This window comes from Aquila chrysaetos, chromosome 8, assembly GCF_900496995.4.
Source record: "Aquila chrysaetos chrysaetos chromosome 8, bAquChr1.4, whole genome shotgun sequence".
In the NCBI taxonomy this organism is placed as follows: Eukaryota; Metazoa; Chordata; class Aves; order Accipitriformes; family Accipitridae; genus Aquila; species Aquila chrysaetos.
Genome location: NC_044011.1, coordinates 43264405 through 43282815, shown reverse-complemented (window position 1 = coordinate 43282815; position 18411 = coordinate 43264405). Strand labels below are relative to the sequence as shown.

General features: G+C 47.4%; 1 protein-coding gene across 1 annotated transcript; it reads left to right on the top strand.

The window, feature by feature from the left end:
* Positions 1-9156: 9156 nt before the first annotated feature.
* SCN3B (sodium voltage-gated channel beta subunit 3) lies at positions 9157-18409 on the top strand. Its single transcript, XM_041125560.1, is given in 7 exon segments — positions 9157-9377; positions 9408-10072; positions 11640-11803; positions 13407-13632; positions 14650-14788; positions 15395-15491; positions 16019-18409. Coding segments are annotated over 6 exon segments (1464 nt in total). The 5' UTR covers positions 9157-9171; the 3' UTR covers positions 15459-15491; positions 16019-18409.
* The last annotated feature ends 2 nt before the right edge of the window (positions 18410-18411 follow it).

Genomic DNA, 18411 nt, shown 5'->3' with positions numbered 1-18411 from the left:
ATGGACATGTATGCAGCACCCACTGAAATCAGAAGTAGGTGCAGAACTGACCCTACTTGTCTATATTGTCTTTCAAATTCTACATTTACAGACCCCACAGTAGTTGGGCAAAGAAAATCATGCTTAACGCTCTGTTACAATTTAGGAGCACCCTGGCATTTTAGAGAAAGCACGTTTCTTTCTAAATTGAAATAAGCTTCCAGCTTTTGTTGAGGATGTGTGAAATTTCATTTCTGCCTCAGAAATAGCTTCGTGCTTGTGCCTTCAGTACATTGCACTGATGTGCTTTATTTCTTCATTTGTTAGAGAAACAACCAGTGTTGATACTTATTTGTGTGTTGTTGCTCTTAGATGCTGGGAAAGGGTGGTAATGTCTGTAGTATGTGAGAAAAAAACTATTTATAGAACAAACATCTCCTTTGTTAGGAAATGTCATGCCGTGTATGGTTTACATCAGGATGGGTGTAGGAGGAGGAAAGACTATTGTCAAAGCACGGGGAGTTGCCCTCTGTAGTGAGCAATCCAAACCCCACTGAGCACCTTGCACTGTGGCTGTCCAGGAGCTTGGAGTAGCTGCAGAGGGAGAACAGTTATATGCAGGAGATGAGAACATAATCCTTGCCAGGCAAATGGAGTACGTTTAAGTGCAGCTGACTGAGAACATCTGTCAGGGCTGTTTTATAGTGCACAGCTTGGTTTTTCATATAATGAAATTTCTGGCATAAAGCTTATGTATTTTATAGAAAAAGTTGATTTTGTCTCTCCCCAAAAGGCTTTGTTCAGAGACACTTTTGACAAAAAGTGGACACGCCGTCATTGCTTGCTCACTATGCGTGAGGGTTCAGAGTGATCTCTGCTTCCCTCAGCCTCCCAGCTGTTGCTCTCCTGATCCTGTACAGAAAAGCCCGTAAACAGACTTGGTAATATAAAACGTCTTGGGGTTTTAGAATGAAAACTGTACTTCCAAAAATGTTTTTAATCAAGGATTGTTTATGTTGCATGACAAAAGTATTAACTAGCTGCTCTAGATGTACTGTGAGCATCCTGAGTGCATGAGTGATCAGAATTTAGTAACTCGGGTACTGTTAGGGGCTAGTGGCTGTGTGTAGCGCCACTGGAATGGAAATGATCATGCCACTGCTTAGTGGGTCACACAAGTAGCCTTTCACCTCATTTTTACTGGGCATTTGTGACCACGCAGATGGCTTCCAACATAACTACTTTTATAGAGAGGAACATACATGCGTCTCTTTAAGTGGAATATATGTGCATAGTGTTCTTTCATATAGTGTTCTCTGTCTGATATGATCAGTGTGACTCCTTATCAAAAATCAGTTCCTATCGCTGGATAATTGTACCTCGACAAGGATCCCACGATGCCGAATCTATACAAATATGAAAGAAAAAGAAATTATAGTCTAAGTGGTTTCCTGTTTTGATTATTCGAATGTATGCATAAGAATAACAAGAAGGAAAATGTTATGTAAGTTGCAGATAAAACTTAGTTCTCTTCAGAACAGCAAGCTTCTCTCTCAAGTATGAGTAATAACAAATACTTTTTTTTTTTTTTTTAATAGGAAGTGGTACTCATAATAACGGCCTTCTGGAAGCATTGTGCCAACGTTCTGTATTTCTGCATGTGTGAGAGTGATCGGGGAGTGTACATCACTTGTTCTTGAGTTGGACAGCCCCATCTCCAGCACTAGAAGGAAACCGTTTCTGTTTCCAAAGTTAAGTACCGTCCAAAAAGTTGGGTTTGGTTTTGTGTAGTTTTGATGGTGGGCAGGTGATAATGGCACCTGACCCTTAGGACCAAGAATGCTCTAGAACTTGATTCATCCTCCATACGTTGCTGGCAGTTGGCACTAATTTTTAGTCCTTGTCAAAACAGAGACTGGAGCTGATGACCTAGTTTCAGCTGACCTTGAAATAAGCAACCTCTGTGACGTTCAAGCAATTACATCACTCAGGTAGCCGGCTATCCTGTCTGCTGGCTGCGGAGCTAAGGGTGCTTTTGTTATGCTCTGTTCAAGGGCTCCTGGTGGAATTGAATTATTCCCTGTGCCTTCTAGCTTATCCAATCTCACAGACTTTTTTTGATTTCTTATTTATCTTTAGATCTGTACCTGATATCAACATCTACAGATTCATTCTTCTCAAAGCACTGGGTTTTTTAATTTTGGCCAAAGCCAGTGTTTTATATAGTCTGTAGTTCCTTGTTAAAAGTAGTGACTTGCTGTAATTGGTTACTGCATGCAATACAGTCTATTTTTGTGTAGTGTCCTCTCTGCTCAATGTAAACCACCTGATCTTTAGAGGCACCATGGAGCAAAGACTAAGTCCCCATCAACTGGGCAGCGAGAGGGGACAAGGGCAGGTAAAGCTTGCAGGTAATGGTACACGAGTTGGCAAGGCAGAGGCAAAGCAGAATGTAAAGGCTTCTGTGGGAGGGGCAGGAGCTGGGCAGGGCAAAGTGGGCAGTAAGAGGTGAAGCAGGAGGAGTGAGGGAGAGGAGGAAGGCAAGGCAAGCATGTGGAGTGGAGCAGAGTCGCTACTGTATTCCAGGGTTCAGTCTGCAGAGGAATTTCTGCATCCCTCTTGCTTTTATCATGTCACAGAAATCTAGTTCTAAAGCCGGGATAGAGATTGTGCATCGCTTAAGTCCTTTATGGCCAAATGCTTTTAGAATTTGACAGGCACCAACAGAAGAGCTATTCTGTTGCAGGGATTTCGTGGTTTTGCTAAATCCAGAACTTCAGATCTTTGAGGTGAAAGGGGAGTATTTGCACTTGCACGCAAAGCGTTAAGTATTGCAGCTGATTCAGTTAGCATGTGTGACTTTTAATGTAGGTGTGTACCCCCATTTTTTTTAAGAGAATTGATGTACTTCTGGAGAGTTTCACAGTAACTGGGGAAAAGGTGTAAGCGATGCAGGCACATCACCTATTTGTGGATAAATTAAAGAGAGTTTTCATAGAGAAATTATTTTAATCAGTCACCAGTTGGGACGCTGAAGAACTCACGGTCATTAAATCATGGGACAGAAAGGCTACGCTGAGCTCTTAGTCCAGCATTTGTAAAGCATCTTGTCTGTGATGGGGGCTCTCTGAGGTGAATAATTAACAGTAATAACATCAGATGACAAGTGGATGCAGCTAGCAAGATAAGGAGAACGCAGAAACAGTGACACGGTTTCTCTAGCTGTAGGATCTGTATTGCCTGAAAAACGTCTCCGAATGGAGGAGCTTGGCTTTACCTCCGGCGCTGCAGAGGGCACAGCGCTATCTGCCGGATCGGCAGGAACGGTGCCGTTGGTCTCCAGGATTGCACAGCACAGGGCGTATTTTACCTCCTGCCCCCAGCATACGTACACACACACACACACACATCTGCGTGCACATATGTGTTTCTCTCTCTCCCCTTCCCGCCTGCCCGCCCCCCCCCCCCCCCCCCGCCCCGGGATTTCTCCATGTAATCTCTCCTTTCCTGTACAGTTTTCTGTCTCTGGATGGAAACCTACGATTACTCTAAATTTGTTTGGTTTTTTTCTGGTTGTTTCTTTGTTTAAAGTTCATAAAACAGCTATTAAAAGTAAGCAAACTGCAGCAGAATACCTAGCCAGGAGAAGGTGCCTGATTAGATGCTGAAGTGCTAGCAAGGAATTCCCTTTGAAAAATGGTGGGTTTGAAGGAGAAAGTGACATTTTACAGATTCAAAGCTCTGTGTAACTTCCGCTGTTTTACACAGCACCTTTGAACTTGACCGGGGAGATGTTCCTCACTGTCAGAAGACAAAAGACCTTTCAATTCTGTCACACTGAAGCTGGAAAAACTGCTTCTCCTTTCTTTTGTGTGATGTCTAATGCATTACATACGTGCTTGTCATTTTAGATGAAAGACAATGACAATTGTGCTACTATGAGGAGAAGGTTGGAAACCCACAGGTGGAAGGTGCAGAACATAGCCAAAGACCAAAAAAAAAATTATCTTTCACAATGGGAGACTTGATTCTGCAAGACGATAAGTATATCCGGCCAAACATCTCCAGTACAGAAAGAGTCTCTTGGAATCCTTCGTATTTCCTGGACTCTTGTGAAAACAAGCCACATTTGAGAAGTAGCCCAGAGCTGTCTTCTAGGGGACTTGGAAATGAACTTAAAGGTGTGTGCCTGTGTTTATTGACAGCTGGGAGGAGATTCAGCCTTGTTCACCGTTTAAGGAGAAAAGCAGCAGCTAGCACTTCAATCCAGCCAAGGTAAGACAGTAACACTTGCTGAATGAGCTTTTCTTTACAAAAACGCAACCATTGCATGGTGCTAAAATAATTGATGCGTTTGTGTATTTTACTAGCAGTAAGAATTCAGAAATTAAATGAGCAAATGTGAATGAATATGTGCGGCAATCTGACACGCTAATGGATTTTCATCCACTGCTAAAGTGAATGAGCTGAGGAGAGGCCTAAAAGCATATCTGTGAAAGGTGCCACCTCATTAGACTCCAGAGTGGTAAAACAGCACTTTAGTTACAGCACACAAAGGCTTGCCTGTATGCATATGCACTACTTGATTTTATTGGCATTGAGTCCCAGAAAACAATACCCCAAAAGTACCTGGACTGACACCAGGGCTTAGAATTTCCAGGATGTATACAATAACACACCTCTATATATGGCCTCTATTACAGGTCTGAAAAAATGTGTTTATTTAGTTGCTGACCACAAAGTGTTAGCAACGTGCAGGAATGTAGCTCAGTGCATTTCTTGGACACAGAGGGGAGACTTTTCAACCCAGCCTTCAGAGCGCACCTGCTGCTCAAAGGGATCCAAGTCCCCAGACCCTGCCAGTCCTCTGTGCATGCGCAGGCTTTGGCTTATGCAAGGCTGTTTTGCGTTTGAGGAAGTATTTCTCTGTCAGGGAGCACTGCTATCGAAAGCATTAAAGGCTCACAAACGGCTCGAGCAGTCTGCTTGCCAGGACAGTTACTTCTTGTTCACAGAAGGGAGGACTTTCTAATATCCAGTCCTTCTCTTTCTTAGTCCTGAAAGGAAAACAACTCTCAGAGCCAAGGATAAATAGAGGCATGTTGAATGGCCTGTTTTTTCTCTGGGAGATAAGGGTGGCAAAGGGACTGTGCCTTGCGGATTCTCAGCGAAAGCAGAAAGGGAGAGCAGCTGGCATTAAAGGGTCAGAATATTGCCCATCCAGAACAGAGGCCTTGGAAATCAGTAGGACTCCTCCACAGGCGTGAAGGAAGCTAAGCCAAGCTCAGGTAGCAGCAGTAAATGAAGAACATGCACTATCTGTATATAGCGGAAAGAGGTCCCGCAGCATGTATGTGACAGAAAACAGAGCAGTTGTTCAGTACGGAGTATAGCTTTCAGGAATCATCGGGGTATGCACGTGGGGCACCCCACTCCGTTACATTGCATGGGGAAATAGATCTGGCAGAAAATGATGCAGTGCAAATGCAGGCAGGTATTTGTTTAGAGAGAGCATGTAAGATAGCACAGTCGCTCTGGGTACCTGCATCTTAAGAGCATTAATGGGGGCCTACCTTCTCGAATATTGGGGGGAGTGAGAAGGGAAGGCAACTGGGGCCGGGGGCAGCTGAACGCTGCAAACCTAGTCCCCAGCACTGGGAACTGTGCATCAGCTGGAAATGTAGGTCTACAGATGGAAAGATGTGTCAAGAGTATAGCTGGAGTTGTCTGTAGCGTAGAGTATACGATGGGGATCCAGATGTTGGCAGGTACATGGAGAAGGCACTTTAAAACTTGAGTGTGAAAAAGAGAAAACTGAATGAGCTTTTATAACCCTTCAGGCACCCTGTAAAGGCAACTAGAGAAGTCTTCCCTTGCTACAGATTTCAGTAGAATGATTTTTAATGTGCGTGGGAAGGATGCCTACATCTATTAAATTCAATGTTTTTAAATTGGTATACATTATCCTGTAAGACTTTTCTGCAAACCGTTAGTGGTTTCATACCGGCTAGAGGCTGCTCTGTGGGAGCCAGCGTAAAGGGGGCTCTCTTCGGTTTTGTGCTGTTTCTCCCAGCAGTTGTGCATCAGGGGATTGCAGCACTGTTATTTGGTTGTTGCCCAGCTCTGGTGGCCTTGAGGTTGGGATGGTTGTCTAGGAGCGGTTGATCCCAGTGGTGTGTATGTGTTGGCTCCTGACAGTCAGGAGGGGCTGTGGAAGGAACAAGCTTTGCTGATGTTTAGCTGCACAATAAAGAGGACATTTGCACTGAAGCAAACTGATGTGATTGCGGATGGCAGAGGAAGCTGCCGAGATGGCTGTCACAGGGAGGCCAGACACACAGGTTTTGTGTTCGCACTCCCATAGCCTGGCTCAGGGACCATAAGAGTGAGGGATTAGTGGGGGCAGGGTGCTGAAATTATTTTTATCTTCTCATCTTGTTGTGCCTGTGCAAAAGTGTCAGTCTTTTTTCTTTTTTTCCTTTTTTTCCTTTTTTTTTTTCCCTCTGTGAAGCATTAACTGGGTGGGTTGCCATAGCAACCCCCGCATGATAAGTTGGGCTGCTTCTTGCAGCATTCAAGATTTCTCTCTTTCAACATTCAGTCCCCTTCACCATTTCCCCTGGAGTGCCAAAATGGCTGATGGCTTTGTGGTGCTGAGCATCCTGCGCCCGAAGGGTTATGCCTGTCCTCCAGCCTGTTTGCTGGAGGCATCAGGGCTCTGTTGGGGCAAGAAGGAGCCGCTGTGCATCCTTGTGTTGGGTGGGGTTTGAAGAATGTGTGCTCTCCATCTCTTTCGCAGCACACCAGGGCTGAAAATTGAAACAGGCTTCCAAGGTGGCATCCCGTTTATTTGCAAGTTTTCCTGAAAAGGGCTGGGTGGTGTTTGTTGCCTGTTCAAAACAGTCACATGGAGACATTGGAGTGGTTCCCAGCTAAGCCTAGAGTATAGCAAGAATAAAAGTATCTTATCATTTCATTCTAAAATCATACAGTATCCCTGAATAAGTCCAGAGAATATTTTCTTTAAAAAAAAAAAAAAAAAAATAAAAAAAACCACACAAAAAAACCCCCCACAGGTTCTGGCAGTTTAATAAACGGGACTGACTACAAGTACTTATTTCAAATCACCTTTGCTTTTGTCTGTAGTACATGAAGCATGCTCTAGGTGAAGAATAAACTTTTCCAGAGCTGGGGGAAGAGGGTGTGATCTCCATTTGCTTCCCTGGCCTGTGGCTTTTTGTGTTACCATCCAGCCAAATCCAAGCCCAGTTTCACCAGAGATTTTCTTCATCTCTGGACCCCATTTCCCTTCTTTAAATAGCAGCTAGAACACCAGTCTAGCATGAAATGCTTGAGGTCTGTACATGAGGGATTCTGAGGGACTACTCATTACTTTTTTAGGATGTTTGTTTGTCACTAATTTAAATTGGTTGGCAGGTGAGTTCTGGAGTGCCTGGGGTTAGAGGAGAAAAAGGCTTCTGTTTCTACCTGGGGGAGCACCAAGGCACCTGGCAGCAGGGCTGTGCTAAGGCAGGAGTAGAAAGGGTTGAAGGGTCAGTCAGTGGCTGCCGACTGAATCAGCATTGTAGAGCTGCTGCTGTTTCCTCTTAATCCTCTCAGACCCTCTCTCCCACGCCTGGCAGGATTCTCTATAATAGATGTAATTAGAGCAGCCATAGCACAAACAGTACAGCTCTGCTGATCCGTGTTCTGTGTTTTCTGGCAGTGCACCTGGCTTCCTGAGAACAGATGTGATTTCCACTGTACTTCATGAAACAGGTGGTTGTCAAATGAGATAGCCGGGGACATTGTCCAGTAGTTCCTGTATCTATAAAAAAACCCACCATCAGCACTCATCGGCCATGCACGGGCTGGATTGTAACAGAAGAGTTCGGAGCAAGTCCTGTGGCTTAGCACGCCCTTCCCTTTGTTGAGTTGTTGTGAATATAGCAAGGGGCAACGGGAGAAAAGCAAATGGCTTACTGTAGGAGGTTACATCCTTCCATCATCTCTGGGCATCGTGGCTGCCATTTTGCCTTCCGGTGGAGAAAAGTCAGATTTTAAGATTTGGATATTCATGATGGATGGCTTCAAAGGGGGAATCAGCAGCGTGTTGCTGGCATCTGCAGGCCACCGACTCGCAAGCTGTTGGTCTCCATAGTCACGCCCGGCTCCTGGAGATACGTACGTTAAACAGGTCTTTTCTTTGAGTAGTTTGCTGGTAGGAGCGCACAGTAACCCAAAGAAGCCCAGGAGTGGAGGGGGGCAGCGAGTGAAACCTGACGGCCAGCACGTAGGGACTGTTGTGGCTTTGGTCAGGTCCTGCCGTAGTACTTCAGGGCTGCAAAGGTTTCAGGGGTCGCAGCCAGACTTGGGCTGGAACAGGGCAGAGTAACCTGTCCAGTCAGTAAAATGAAGCAGAACAAGGAATTGGGAAGATTTCCTTAGCTAGGAATTACTCGGAGTTGTCACAGTAGGCTATAAAGGGTGACATGGAGGCAGTGGCTCTGCGTGTGGTTATTGGCAGATGATGAATGCAGCTTGATGATACAAACATGATCAGATGATGTCTAGGAAAAGTGTTGGCTGCCTTTGTTCTGTGCCTGCTTCGCTTAATCAGTGTGGACCAGACTGCGTGTGTGCCCCCTTAGCACCAAGCCCCCGGTGCCAGGCCGTGCCGGGAGGCCACAGAGCCATGGTAGTGACCACCGCCAGCAGCGTTGTGCCCAGCTGAGAGTCCGTGGGCAGCTGAAGGGCTCAAAGCTGATCCTTTCTGATGGCCGCAAATTTCCCTGTTCGGGTGGGTCTCGCCGTCTGCGCTCTGAGTTTTGGCACTGCACGTTGCTCACGTGCCGTTCTCCGATGGGGTCGGTCAGGTTTAATTCGGTAGATTGTGCCGTTTATTGAGCTGCCATCAGAGCAGATGCTTTAAAAAGAAGGAGCGCATTTAGCAAGCGCTTCATTTTTCCCTCTCTGTCCACTGTGACCTTCAAAGTTGGAGAAGCCCTTCGGGGCACAGTGGCCCCAGTCCAAGCAGAGAAAGCCCAGCGTGCTGCTGGCATTAAACTCCTGGGAATCGGACTAGAACACGAGGAGAGAGGATTTCCCAGCATTTCCAACCGTGACCTTCGGAGAGCTGTGCGAACGTTAGTATTAAACCGATCAGAGGCGGAGGCCTTTCCGTGACCCCGCATGGATAACTCTCCCCCCGCTCCCCCCCCTTCCCCGCCTCGGCTTTGTTTCAGGGGCCGGACGAAGGATGCCGACTCTCCGGCCCCTCCAGCCAAGCTGCCCCCTCCGGGAAGGAAGGATGCCCCGGAGCTTACCCCGAAGGGGCCGAGGAGCCCGGCTAGCCGCTGCCACGGCGGGGACAGCCGAGCCCCCGGGCTCCTTCGCCGCCACCGGGAGGGAGGGAGGGAGGGAGGGCCGGAGGGAGGGAGGAAGGAGCCCGGCGAGCCCGGGGCCGGGGCGGGGGGGAGGCGCCCGCGCATGCCTGCCGCCGGCCGTGCCCCCCGCCCGGGCTAGGCTGGGCTCCGCGCAGCCGTTGCCGGCCGCGGCGGGCAGGGAGGCTGCGCCCCCGCGCAGCGATGCGCTCTCCCCCCGGTCGGAGCGGAGAACAAAGGAGCGCCGCCCGCCGCCCGCCGCCAGCCCCGGGCCGAGCCGCGCCGTTCCCCGCGGCCACCTGCTGCTCCGCGCCCCGGCGGAGCCCGGCGCCTCCCTGCGCGGAGCGGCGGCCGCGGTAGCGGGGCGGGGGGGACCGGGGCGGCGGAGCTGTCCGGGGCGGCGGGGCCCTGTCCGTGGTGCTGCCGCCGGGAAGCCAGCCCAGCCCTCGCGTGGATCCCGTGCCGCGGGGGAAAGGGCACCCTCGGATCCGAGTCAGCCCCGCAGCTGCCGCGCCCGCCCCCGGCTCCGGAGCGACGGGCGCGGCGCGGCCCCGAGGCATCCTGTTGCGCCGGGTCCAAGGCGAGGAGGGGAGAAAAGCGCCGTCTTCCGACAGAGCCTCTTCCCCGGGCGGAGGTTCCCTCCTGGCTCGGAACAATGGCTGCGCTGCCAAGGCTGGTTTGTGCGTCTTCGGTCGCGTTGGTGGTCTGGGGTAGGTGCTTCCGTTCCGTCTTGCCTTCAGCCAGGTTCTCCGCCAAATCTGGTGCTCGCCTCTTTGCAGGGTGCTTCTTCAAAGCACCGCTTTTCCTAGCGAGGCTCCCTTAATGTTATTGTGAAGAACAGCCTTCGAAGTGGCTTTTTTTGTTTGCAAGAGGAGAAGGAAATGATATTCGCGCGGAGTTAGTATCGATGTAACGGAGTTAATACGAGCAGAGAAAATACATTACCGCTAAGTAGACTTACGGCACAAAGCGTGTGCTTTAATACGCATGCAAGTTTTTTGATGTTTCCTGTTCGCTGCTCTTCTGACATTTGCAATGTAATTTAACATTTAGGCGTCTCGGGGAGGATGTGCAAACCGTTGAGCAGCGCATGTTAGTGATAGTCTTCCGTTCAGTCTGTATAACCTGGAGTAAATCATTTTATTGCGATTACGGTTTTTCTTCTGCAACCAAGAAAAGGTTGGTTAGTTTTGCCAATACGGCTACGTTTCATGTGCACGTATACCTACAGCTCTGTGTGGGGATGCGTGTTGGCGTGTACGTATCTGACTTAACCGGAGTAAAGCATGATCCCATAGCTTCTTCCTTATTGCTCCCAAAAAGCTGGTGCTACCCATGGAGCCGGTAGTACGGGAGAATTGGAATCTGGCTATTTCCAGGATCGGTCCCGGGGTAATACAGTGCTCCAGAGAGTGGGTTAATGGTATCTCAGAGGCTGGGGAGGAGGGAGCAGCCAGCAAAGTCAGCATCTTCAGTGAGCTAAACTCTAGGCTTTTGAGACAGGTTTGGACAGACAGAACCCAGTATTGTTTAGCCCAGGGGACAAATGTCAGCAGCAATTTAGTCTGAGATGTCGTGCTGAAGCATTCCTGTTCTTATCGAGTATTTAGCTTCACAGACAATGATTTTTGTCTTATTTGGGAGAGCAGTATTTATAGTTGCCAGTGTTAGCACAAATCCGATTGGAAGCATTTTGAACAGGAACGCATGTAAAATCAATAATTCCTCCCGCTGCCAAATTTACTCGAGTCCGAGCCCCTTGGTTCCCAGTACTGCTTATGAAACCTAGAAATAGGAAGGCTGGTGAATCCTCCCAGTTTGTTCTGAACACGTTGCCGGATTAAAACATCCAGATCTTTTAACTTAGCACAAAGAGCAAGCTGTTCCTCCACGCTTGAATTCTGGGCTTTCTCCCATACCAGACTGTAACTGCTACTGTAACAGGAGCATGCTCAGCATGCATGGGAGAGAACAAACAATGCCTCTAAAGTGGCATTAATTACTACGGGAAAAATTAAAGTTGTGGCAAAGCAGATGCTGGAGAGGTGGATCTGCATGAAGTGATCACCCTCTGTTAATTATTATGAATTATTGATATCTCGGAGAAGAAAGCTTGGTAAAATATGACATTTGAGACTTATCTGTTGTCAGAGGGTGCTAGTAATGAATCAAACTGTTTTCCATTGGGGATGATGTGATGATGAATGCTGAGATGTGGATAACCGATGCCTCTCTAATGCCATCTTATGCTTCTTCTCTGCTGCTCCTTTTCCCTAGCTGGTTTTTGTTCTGCAGTATGTGTTGAAGTTCCATCAGAGACAGAGGCTGTCCAAGGAACGCACATGAAGCTACTCTGCATCTCCTGCATGAAGAGGGAAGAGGTCACAGCCAGCACGATGGTGGAATGGTTCTACAGGCCGGAGGGTGGAAAAGATGAACCTGTATGTATGTTTGGTCGCTGAGCCCTTGTTGTCATAGGTCTTTCTGTGAAACACAGTCCAGTGAACTCATATCGGGAGAAGCCAAAAGGTATTTATGAGAGCGTAAGTTTGTCCCGCAGTAGGATCCCTAAGGAAGACCGTATAAAGGAAGGAGAAAGACCCAAATATGAACCAAAGCTTTCTGCCGCACTCTTATTCAAAGTCTATAGAAATGCCCGGCAGGCTGCTTTCATATCATGGAGGAGAGACGAGCCTAGAGTTCAGCTCCAAGCTGCAGATCTTCACTATTTCTGCAGCGTTTCCACTCGGAGGTACCACAGCACCGATTTTAAGCAGTAACTAAAGTGTCTTTTCCTTACTTAGCTGATTTCCACACTTAGGCACAGCATGAACACGTGGCAGGAAAAGCTAGAATCTATTGCTGAGTTCAAACATTTGGGGTCGTACATACACGAATGTCAGTTTCTAGCTCCATTCCTTGAATACGTAAAGTTTAGTACGTAAGGAAATCAAGAAGGGAAACAGAAGTATGGAGTGACACCTGGTACCCTTGGCCAAGTCTCCCTTCTTAGGACACTTCTGAATCCCAAAGCTGTTCTTTGAAGGTTAAATTGGGCTCCAACAAATCTGCAGGATAGGATTTACTTCTTTTTGCCTCAGAGAAAGCAGTGGTATCCTGACTGTGGGAGGATCTCTGTGAGTTGTTTTGGATCGCTGTCAGGAAAAGGTAAAATTCATTTTCAGGGTGAATCAAAATGGGAATCGTACGGACGCAGGGCAACTGGAATTCAAGAAAGAATGGTAAAATGGAGAGTAAGATAAAGGCTGAGTGCACATGTTTCTAGCTATTTTATCTGAGTACGAAGCATTAGATCGGTAGTTGCATTTCATCGCAATTGAGCAGGGCCCGGCAAGACGACAAACATTCTCCTACTGTCTGAGAACTAAAGGGACCGCGCTAAGGAGTGAGATGGGAATTCACTTTCGGTGACCTGGGTGACACATTTGCCAGTGGCAACCCAAAGAATGCTAAATGCTAACCAAGTGAGCCGGGGCGGGCAGTTTAATGATGGGGACTGTGGTCAGCCAGAAACTTGCAAGAGATTAGGCCTGCGAGAACCACCCAAGCTCTGTTCTTTTGATGCGCCGTTTTCGCACTGTCATATTTATCCTGCAACACCTCCGTTTCAGCTGAATATCCCAGGGCTTGCCAAAAATGACTGTTTGTCTTTGCTGTATTTATTCTGTGGGTCCTTCTTAAGATGATCTTACGTGTAGTGACCGAAGGCTGCAGGATCCTGGTTTTTAGTACCATTGCTGTTCTTTTGTGTCGTTGTCCGCATGTGTGTCTGCTTTTCTGTGCCTTAGTTTTTCTACCTCTGTGATGGAGACAATTCTGTTTTCTGTCTTTTGTAAAGCAGTCTGAGATTTTGAGGTAAAGGATGATAGAATGTGAGTAGCTGCTGTTACTAAGGAAGCCATAGCCCAGAACATGCATGTGCGCAGCTAGAGGATGATGACGTTGTTCCTTGCATATGGCTGTGTTGTTGTCTGAGATACAAGTCAGTTATTAATCAGAATACCCTTTCACATTTCCTCACAGATCTACAAGTACGAGAAAAAGATCCATGAATTTCCAAGCCGCTTCAGTGGTCGGTTACAGTGGAATGGCAGTAAAGACATGCAGGATGTATCCATCACTGTGCTAAATGTGACCTTGAACGATTCGGGTGTCTACACCTGTAACATCACCCGGGAGTTTGAGTTTGAGATTCACCGACCTCTCTTCACAAGCTCCAGAGTGATCCACCTCACCGTGGTGGAGGAGGGTATGAAGGATTGGCAGAGCGCGTGTTGTGCCTTAACTCACCATGGGTGTCGTCATCCAGGGATATAGCTTTTCATTGCATTGCAGGAGAGGGGAGGCTGAGCTGCCAGATAATTGTGTCTGTCTTTGCCACCAACAAACACTACACAGGGTCCAGGAGGAAAGATCTGCATTTTGCTTGCCAGCTGCAGGCTCTTTTTAGGCTCAGAGTGGTTGTGTGTGAATGTGGGAAGGTATAATGAGCTGGGCAGGCACAAGAAGCAAGCAAAGGTTTCTAGTTTCTCCGCTCAGAACCCTCGATTCTCCCCTGGCGGCTCTAGGATGCTAGAGCACAGCCTGTGCCAGGCTACCCGTAGCGTCTGCTTCCTTGCTTCCGCCCCCTCCCTCTTGGAACGACTCATTCTCCATTTTGATATCAGTCTTTTGCTTCCACCCTCTCCCAATCCCTCCTTCCCTTTGCAGTGCTCCTGAGTCTTTCTGTTCCTCTTTGTTTTGCTCAGTTCAGTGCTGAAATCCTGGCTTCTTAGAAATCAGTGGGAATTCTGCTCTTCTCTCCAGAGAGGGACAAGAGCTTTTAGCCCTCATCTTGTTGTGCTGTGTCTTCCCTTCCCTTCTTCCCCACAAGCATCTCAGTGTTTTGATCTCTTTCAAATCACCGGCGGCACAATACAGTCAAGTAACACCAGCGAGTAGGATGAGCAAAGGAAACAGAGTGTGAAGATGAGATAGGCTAACGGTGAGCAATCCGTGTGAATGTGTGGGTGGCAGAGAATGCAAGACACATGCAAGCCTGTGCGGTGTTCGATTCCGCTGGAAACACGCAGTGGGATTGCTGCTGGCATATCCTGTTGGCAGCCTCGCCTGTTCCCTCTCTTTTGTCCCCTCGCAGTGTAGTAGCACCTGGGTATCTCTGGGAAGGGGGGTTAGGAAGGATTACAAGGGCGGAAAGTGTCAGTGGGGCTGTTCTGCTCCAATAGCTGCATATAAATGATCAGAGATTATATAATTTTCTTAACAGCTGGAGAAGACTTCACCTCGGTCATCTCTGAAATTATGATGTATATTCTGCTGGTCTTCCTCACCTTATGGCTACTGATAGAAATGGTCTATTGCTACAGGAAAGTCTCTAAGGCAGAGGAGGCTGCCCAGGAAAATGCGTAAGTGTGAAATCTCTCCAGATGCGAGCTGTTCTGCGAGGGTTCTTCGGATGTCTCAGTCCAGATCAGACTGCAGGAAGACTGAGCTTTGCTATTGCACGTTTCTAGCCGATGTTTGCTATGTCTGAAATCATTGCAGCGTCTAGGAGTACCAAAAGAGACGGTGCCCTTGCACAATGCACCAGGTAGGGAGCGTGGCCACAGTGCACGGTATTGTGAAGTGGCCCGGTTTGAACTGCGCAGAGATGCTCTCCTGCAAGGCCTGCTTTCAGAGATCTGACTCACAGATGGAGTTGACACAGCAGAGATGTTCCCATTTTTATGCTGGCCCATTCCCACCTTTCTACGTACTTGGCTTGGATAAGGGTGCTCTTTGTACGCTGTAGGAAGGCTGTGTGCGTAGGATTTTACAGTAGGGAAGACTCGGTGTCTGCTCCTGATTATGTCGAAGAGAGTTTCCCACCGCAAGTTATCGTCTACAGGTGACGTTTGTTACCTTAGAGATACTTATAGGCATTCAGTGTTTCTGTAAGGGTGAATGGACCCAAACTGGTTTTTGCGCTGTAGCACTTGAGGTTATGCTTTCCTCCTTCCCTCCAACTACAGGACAGACTATCTTGCGATTCCATCAGAAAACAAGGAAAACTGTGCCGTGCCTGTGGAGGAATAGCAGAGAGGAGTCAGCGGAACAAACGGCACCAAGGTAGGCGATGAGGAAACAGTCAATCACTGCTTGTGTCTGTCAACCTTTCAGCCTTGCTATAGTGGGTTAGGTGTGCGTGGGGCTGGAGAGAAGGCGGACGGGAGACTCCTGAAGTCTGGCTGTGTTCCTTCTCTGGAGCTTCCCCAGTGACCTTAGAAGCAATATAGGTATCTTTAGGTGGTGGGTGTACTAATACTATTTTAAACCCCTAACCAACACATAGGTTTGCTTTCAGGCCATGGTGTAATTACTCCTCCTTTGCCCGTTCCTGTGGATTTGGGAATAGTCACTGTCCCCTGCAGATGGGGAGCTGTGCTCGGGAGGAATATAAGGGCACGATTTCCAAAGGAACCATCTGCTAGGAAGGACTTTGCGCGCAAAAGACCAAAATCTAATCTTGGTTTAAAAGACCAAGATCTTTTAAAGTCTTGTTCACGTCCTGTCAGTTATCATGCTAATTATATCACGATCCTCACTTCAGTAAAGTCAAATGACTCGCGCTCCAAGAGGAATTCTCTCACTTGCAGGGGCTCTGAAGACAGAAGGACCGCGTCATGCCAGCCAGGTTTGAGGGGGAGCTCTGCGCCGTCGGGAGGAAATACGGGGAAGTGTAAATTCTCTTCCGTTTGCCTTGGACTCTGTACAGCCTTGACTTTGGCCTCATGACTCCATTCTGAGCTGCCAGCCCATTTGCTAAAGGACTCTTCTTTTGAAGCATGCTGAGCAAAGGGCACAGGGGTGCGGGCAGCACGGCTCCTTCCCAAGTTTCAGTCCCATCATCACGTTAATGGCTTTGTAAATGTTAAGTGTCATTTCTTAGCTGCTGTCACCACCTTTATTTGCTAAATATGCTAGTTCTCCATTGCAGAGGTAAAGGGTATGTATTTCATGTTACTCTGACCTGCAGGACTGGGAATGCTGTCATCTTAGGGTGGTGTTCCACCATATGTTACAGCCCAAGCAGTCTTATCAGTGTTAAAATGGGAAGAATTTAGTTGGTTGTTGCTCGGTAAGTTGCTCTGGACTTCGGGCTGCCCATGCACAGGCAGAGTAGGATGAGGACTGTGATGCAGTAGAATTGTTGAAAATGCGTAGTAGGAAGGACGAGTCCCTGTGCCATGTTCACACTTGCTTCTGAAGGAGGGAACTGAGAATATAGATCCTGAAGCACTCCTACTTTGGGAGGCGGTATGACGTAAGTATAAGAATCCCCTGTACCCCCCCCCCCCCCCCTTTCACTTAGCAAGTGTCAAAATTCTTAGTTCCTTCCATTTGCCTTGCATAGCAGGTTTACTCCTCAAGTATGCAGAGACACAGGGATAGGAATAACCTGCGGAGCCACGTTCTGCAACAACAGGCAAGCCAGTAGGACAAGGTATGCAGTTCACCTGTTTCTGGGGAAACCCCCGAAAGGAAGACAGTCTGATGCAAGTAGGCAAGGAAAGTAAATAGGATGCACAGCCCTCACAGGAAAAGGACAGACAGCTTTGTAAAATGGTAGTACTTTTTGTAACTGTGATAGTCTTCTCATACTACAGTGTAGCACCACCTAGAGGAATAGATAGAAAACGCTTATTTTTTCCTAGTTAATAGTAACTCTTTTCTTGTGATAATTAGTCACTGGTTTGAATAGTCAGCATTCGTTGTAAGTGATCTGCTGCTGCACAGGAATCACGCTGTAAATTCAGTGTTTCCCATGCAAACTTACCTTTTCAATTGTAGTGGATTAAGCGGAGTAAAATTTGTTTTCTGGCCTCAAGTGTAGATCAGTTGAGCTCAACAACTAGGATTACAAGGAGGAAAAAAAGGCAGAAACATTGGCCAGGGTGGAATTGTACCTTAAGACAAAATGGGGAAAGGTTTGTATTTTTCATATAACAGATGTTGTTACATCCCTGCTGCAATGGAGCCTGTACTGCTTGCAAGACTTGACAAATTTTGCTACACTGACCGCTTTTAAATAGTTACAAAGTGCTTGTGAATCAAGGCATGCTTCCCACCTATGGAATTTCCTCTGCTTTGTTCTGCTGCTTTTTATGTGTTGCTAAAATCACAGAAATTACTCCATTTGTAAGTCAGTCCCAGGCCAGATTTCAAACTGGCAGTTGTTCAAAATTCCTTTTTTAGAGTGGGTGTCAACTTTAGTAAACTACTACAATCCAGAGCTGAGTCTGGCAACTTGAGTGCATTTTCCAGATGAAGCACACTGGTAGTCTGGGCATTGGTTCCTTAAAACTTAATACCCAAAAGGGGAAAAAGCAGCTCCTCTTCTAATTCAGCTGGATGTCTTCATTTTCCCTAGGCCAACTTGCCTGGCCTCGGGACAATTTTGGGCATAATCCTAACTCTAAACCCACAGCAACAGAGGAGGGACTAGACTGTGACTCCAGTGTTTCCGTCACTGACTGTGGCATTGATGATGCCCACAGTGATTTTTAGGTAAGGTCACGTAACCTCTCTCCCACCTCAGTCCCTGTGAAGCATTGATAACCGTCTGGTGTCATAATGTTAAGTCAAAAAAGGAGTAAACTGAGAAATTCTCAAGAGCTACCTCAGGTGGTAGAGAAGGGCCATCCTCTAGTCCTGCACCTTCTGGTATCTTACGCGCATCTTCTTAAGATGCTTTTTTTGGACATAATCTTTCACTTTTCCAGTTCCTGCAGACAGATATGACTATTGCCCTCTGTTGTTCTAGGCAGGAGAAAATGGTGTCTGAATTTTGCTCGAGATTCTCACAGAAAAAAAACCCAAAAATAACCAAAAAAGAAAGGGGGATTTTTCAAGGGTGGTCTTAAAGGCAGGCTGTGTCCTGGAAGAGATGGTCCTGGTTGGTCTCTGAAAAGACTCTCTCTGTATTTGGAAATGACAGAAGAGACTTTAGAATAGGCAGGATAATAAAAAGAACAAAGCACTCACGAGT